The 4,072-nt window shown below is 47.6% G+C and overlaps 1 protein-coding gene across 1 annotated transcript; it reads right to left on the reverse strand.

Moving 5' to 3' along the window:
- Positions 1-1,260: 1,260 nt before the first annotated feature.
- LOC126528291 (protein extra-macrochaetae-like) lies at positions 1,261-3,696 on the reverse strand. The gene is made up of 4 exons (XM_050176179.3): positions 3,215-3,696; positions 2,595-2,960; positions 1,774-1,956; positions 1,261-1,471 (listed from the first exon to the last, which is right to left on the reverse strand). Exon 1 carries the CDS (start codon positions 3,553-3,555, stop codon positions 3,277-3,279), a length of 279 nt encoding a protein of 92 aa, XP_050032136.2. The 5' UTR covers positions 3,556-3,696; the 3' UTR covers positions 1,261-1,471; positions 1,774-1,956; positions 2,595-2,960; positions 3,215-3,276.
- Positions 3,697-4,072: the final 376 nt, after the last annotated feature.

Below are 4,072 nucleotides of genomic sequence, written 5' to 3' on the forward strand. Positions count from 1 at the left end.
GAGACCTACGAAAATTTGACGGCGCGTATCTCCAAACCGGCACCATCATCAGAATCTGTTTTCAACCAATATACCTTGGGGATTAACCGGCTGCAATTTGTACTGACAATACGTACCATAATGGAACTTGTAAAAACCCCGATTACGAAATTTCGGTAATTCGTACAATACGCATTTCAATTTCTTGCAGAAGCAATGTTCGCCTCTTGCGTCCGGTTCATGTTTCATGGTTCATGCTCTTGCGTCCGGTTCATATTCGGTTAGAAAAAAAAAAACGTCCCATGGCGTACGATTTGGCCTTACCGAGGCGCAGTTAAAAACCAGGCGAGGTTTTGCACGGTCAAGGAACGCGCGGGCAACAGCGGCTTCCGAGAGCGAGGGGGACGTGGCGTCGCGGCCACGCCCTCTCCCTCACGCAATACCGGAGCAGCAAGTGTTCCCTTTCGCCACACTCTCCCACTGTAACGTGCATGGTTACGGCGCGCCAGACCGCAGAATTTAGTTTTAGTTTAATATCGTCAAAATGCAGTCAGTTTAATTTTATATCCTAGATAATATTCGCCAAGTTTAGGCCCATCTGCAGCTTGCAGCAAATGCGAATAACTAAATTCGTTGGTCTCCGCAACCGTGAGACCATGGTTGACCGTTTGCCAGCAGAATGGTCTCATTTAATTTCTCCATCGGTTTGTTTGACGATACCAGCAGGCAAGGGCATTGATGCGCTGCTTGAGTCCATTGCAGCTTTGCTTCACTTTGTCAGCGAAAAATACGGCTACTCATAATTTCACCTGAAGTTCATTTAAATGCCAGGCTCTAGCCTCCCGTCATTCTGCATTCTACTTGCGCCGGGAAAGCGTTAAACATTTCATTTAATGTCTCGTCGTGGACATATCATTCTACCGTTGTCCCAAGCACGTTGCATATATTTAGGGCGTAGTCTGAAAGCAGTGCTGAAGAGTTTCAAAATGAATGAAACAATGTGCAGAACTCTCAATGGGCTATTTCGCGTGGAAGTCAGTGAAATTTACAGATGCATCTTATGCATTGAATTTTTTTGTGTTCGGTATGCATGAAAATACAGCAGCTTGCAACACCTACCTCAAAATAATGCTTCTTGACCAACAGCAATGGCTAGTCGATGTCGAATACATTGGGTCGCTAAGGACGAGCATTCTATTACTAAAACTGACATCAGGCTGCAGTGGTAACCAGTCAGAGGTTGACGACTACTATGCACCCTGCTACACACGACATCACGCATTGACAAGAATATCTTTATTACTGTCCTTGCAGCCGATGTTGGCAATTGTCGATTCGTCTGGTTGCCGAGTCACCATCCATTTTCTTCTCAGCGGTTTCATAAACAGCGCTCTTGTGGACATATCGATGAGCGGTAGTTGCCGTAAATGCCGATTCAAACCACGTTCTCGTCCTCTTCCGCTGCTCAGTAGAGCAAATACGCAGGACGTTCCTGCGAAAAAAGAAAGAAGCAACATTATCAACACGTGGACAACAATACTCCATGCAGATATTATCGAAGCCGTAATAGCGACGTTGTTCTGTGACGATTTAGTTAAGCAGGATGCATAATGTCCCGTCTACGTTTTGCGTTTTCAAGATTGCCCTTAAGTTGCTATGCTGACTTAGTCCAACAAAAAGCAAAAAAGAGCATTCCTGTCCAAACGCGCCGCCAAAGAACATTAGCAGTAACTTCTTTAAAAATGGACGCAGTCCCTCTTGCTAAATAAATTGGATACCTTGAAACACACTGACCTCGTTTGAGAATCCAGAGATGACCAGTGATCCTTGTTCCGATGTAAGCCGCGTGCCGAACTGCGGCTGGTGACGTCAACCCACTGCAAATCGCAGCAGCAGCCGCAGGGGCAGAAGCCAAGCCAATTGCTCCAAGTACTCCAGGCATTTTTCGCTTTCTTCTTGTAGAAAGCACTCCTGATCCTGTAGGATGAAAGGATTTTGTCTTTCATTAAGGAAAACAGCGGCTGATATCGAAGCGTGCCTATCGTTCAAGTGCCTTTAAATAGCGATTTTAAGTGTAATTTACCCGCTTATTTTGTGCAGCTCAAGTGAGTGATGAAGTGAGGTATATGTTAACTGAAGTTACAACACTAAACACTTCAAGCAAAACTGATAGTGTCAACCAATGTCGACGTCTTTATCTGCTGCAGCTAGGCAGCAAAAAAAAAAAATGAATCTGCATGCACTGTTCATTGCACAAAAATGCGATCCCAAATTTATACTTATTTATTTCTTCAACGCAAAGTGCAAATGATATTTATTCCCACAGCACATCCATACAGGAATTATTTGTTCGGAGAAGCAAGTAGTAAATAGCTAAACAGTAAACAGCTATGTAATATAAACAGCTATAGGACGTTTGACGGCAGGTCCTCTAACTAAGGAGACAAAATGGTAAAGTCGATTTCTCAGTAACACAGAGATGGATCAGCTTGCAAAAAAAGAAAGCACTAGAAATAAGGCCGGTATTTATATCGCTGTCTTACATTTCGCTAGTTTCTACGGAGATTAAAAGAACCTTAATTATGAGCACATCAAACAATGCATGCGTTACTAACCTGAGGGACGGCTGAAGCCCTGTGCAAAGGTGTAGAATACGTCTGGTCGGCGATATTTTCACGATGTTCCCGACTTTCTCCCGCGATCCATGTGACCAGACGACGCAGCAAAAGGGACCGTCAGAATCGTGCACGGCCAGAGCTTGGCCCCATGCGAGGTGGTTCACTGGACGACAGGTCATGAGAAGCACCCTGGGGCTCTTCGCAAATCAGAGGCGTCGGAGAAGAGCTTTGCCCGAGAAAAGCCGCTGATGAGACTCCCGTGTCGGTGTCTCGCAAGTCGAAGCTTGAAGCAGGAGTTGGCGGAAGCGCTGCTCGAAGCGCGGGCATGGCCAAGTGGTGAGCGACCATGTCCGCATTTGTCACCTGCACGTGATGGTGGCAAGAAAGAGAAACGTAAATATAATGCAACCGCCACTAATCCTTTCAGAAGCGCTTGTTAATTCGCAAGTACTAAAATTTCCCCGAAGGATACGGCAGTCGTGTGGGGTGACTGTGGGTTACATAAAGTACGGGTAGTTCATACCCGAGTTAAAATAACTTCATAAATAATAACACGCATCGAGATTTAGTTGGCGACATACCAAATAAAAAAAACAATAACAAAAATGCGCACGTACCTTTTCTTTCGAGCACGTGTGTGCCCTTGCGTTGCCGACGGAAGTGGACAGCCACCAGACTGCTACGCCGGGCTGACCTCGAACGACGCCGGGCACGACGTAAAGCTCGCAGGCTGCGTCTTCAGGGTCATCTCCAGGTCGAGGATGTAGTCGATGACCTCCTGCATGATTTCCAGCTCTGTGGGCTTCTTGCAGCGACCCGCGCTGGGCACCAGTTGAGCGAGCTTGTCGAGCAAGGCCAGCGCCGATCCGTGGTTCAGGTCGATCTCGTTGCGATCGACGCGACCCTTCGCCACCTTGTCCAGGCTGGTGACGCGGCGATGGCAGATCTGGGTTTTCATGGCGGCAAACTTCAGCGTCGCTCGAAAAACTAGGAAACCGACGAAACGGGTGCGGAGTTCGAAGGGTTTAATAAGGACTGCAAGCGCCTCGCGACGTGGTCACTAAGCTGAGCGGCAGCGGTCTGAGCGGACAGGCAGCCACACGCGGCTTTTATACAGAGTGAGGAGCGTCCCCCCGCCAGGTGCACTCGGTGGGCGGAGCGACCCCTCCGACTGGGGAGCCGCTTAGTTAGTTACTCCTCTGTCCGCTAAAGGGAGGCGCCACTGTCCAGGGGATAATCCTAGCGTCCTCGAAAAAGAGAGGGCGCGCTCAACTTTTCGTAGAATAACACACAACACAGATAAAAATAAAAATAAAAGGCAAAATAAAAATCTGAGCATGGTGGCAACTGCCATCGCCCCGTTTCAAAGGGGACGCTCCTACCTTCCATCCATCCATCCGTCCATCCAGCATAAGTTCCCTTATCTTTTGTGACTGCTTTCTTTGCCCTAGCAACCTTAAGCCAGATCACGGCTG

This window comes from Dermacentor andersoni, chromosome 9 (assembly GCF_023375885.2).
Source record: "Dermacentor andersoni chromosome 9, qqDerAnde1_hic_scaffold, whole genome shotgun sequence".
In the NCBI taxonomy this organism is placed as follows: Eukaryota; Metazoa; Arthropoda; class Arachnida; order Ixodida; family Ixodidae; genus Dermacentor; species Dermacentor andersoni.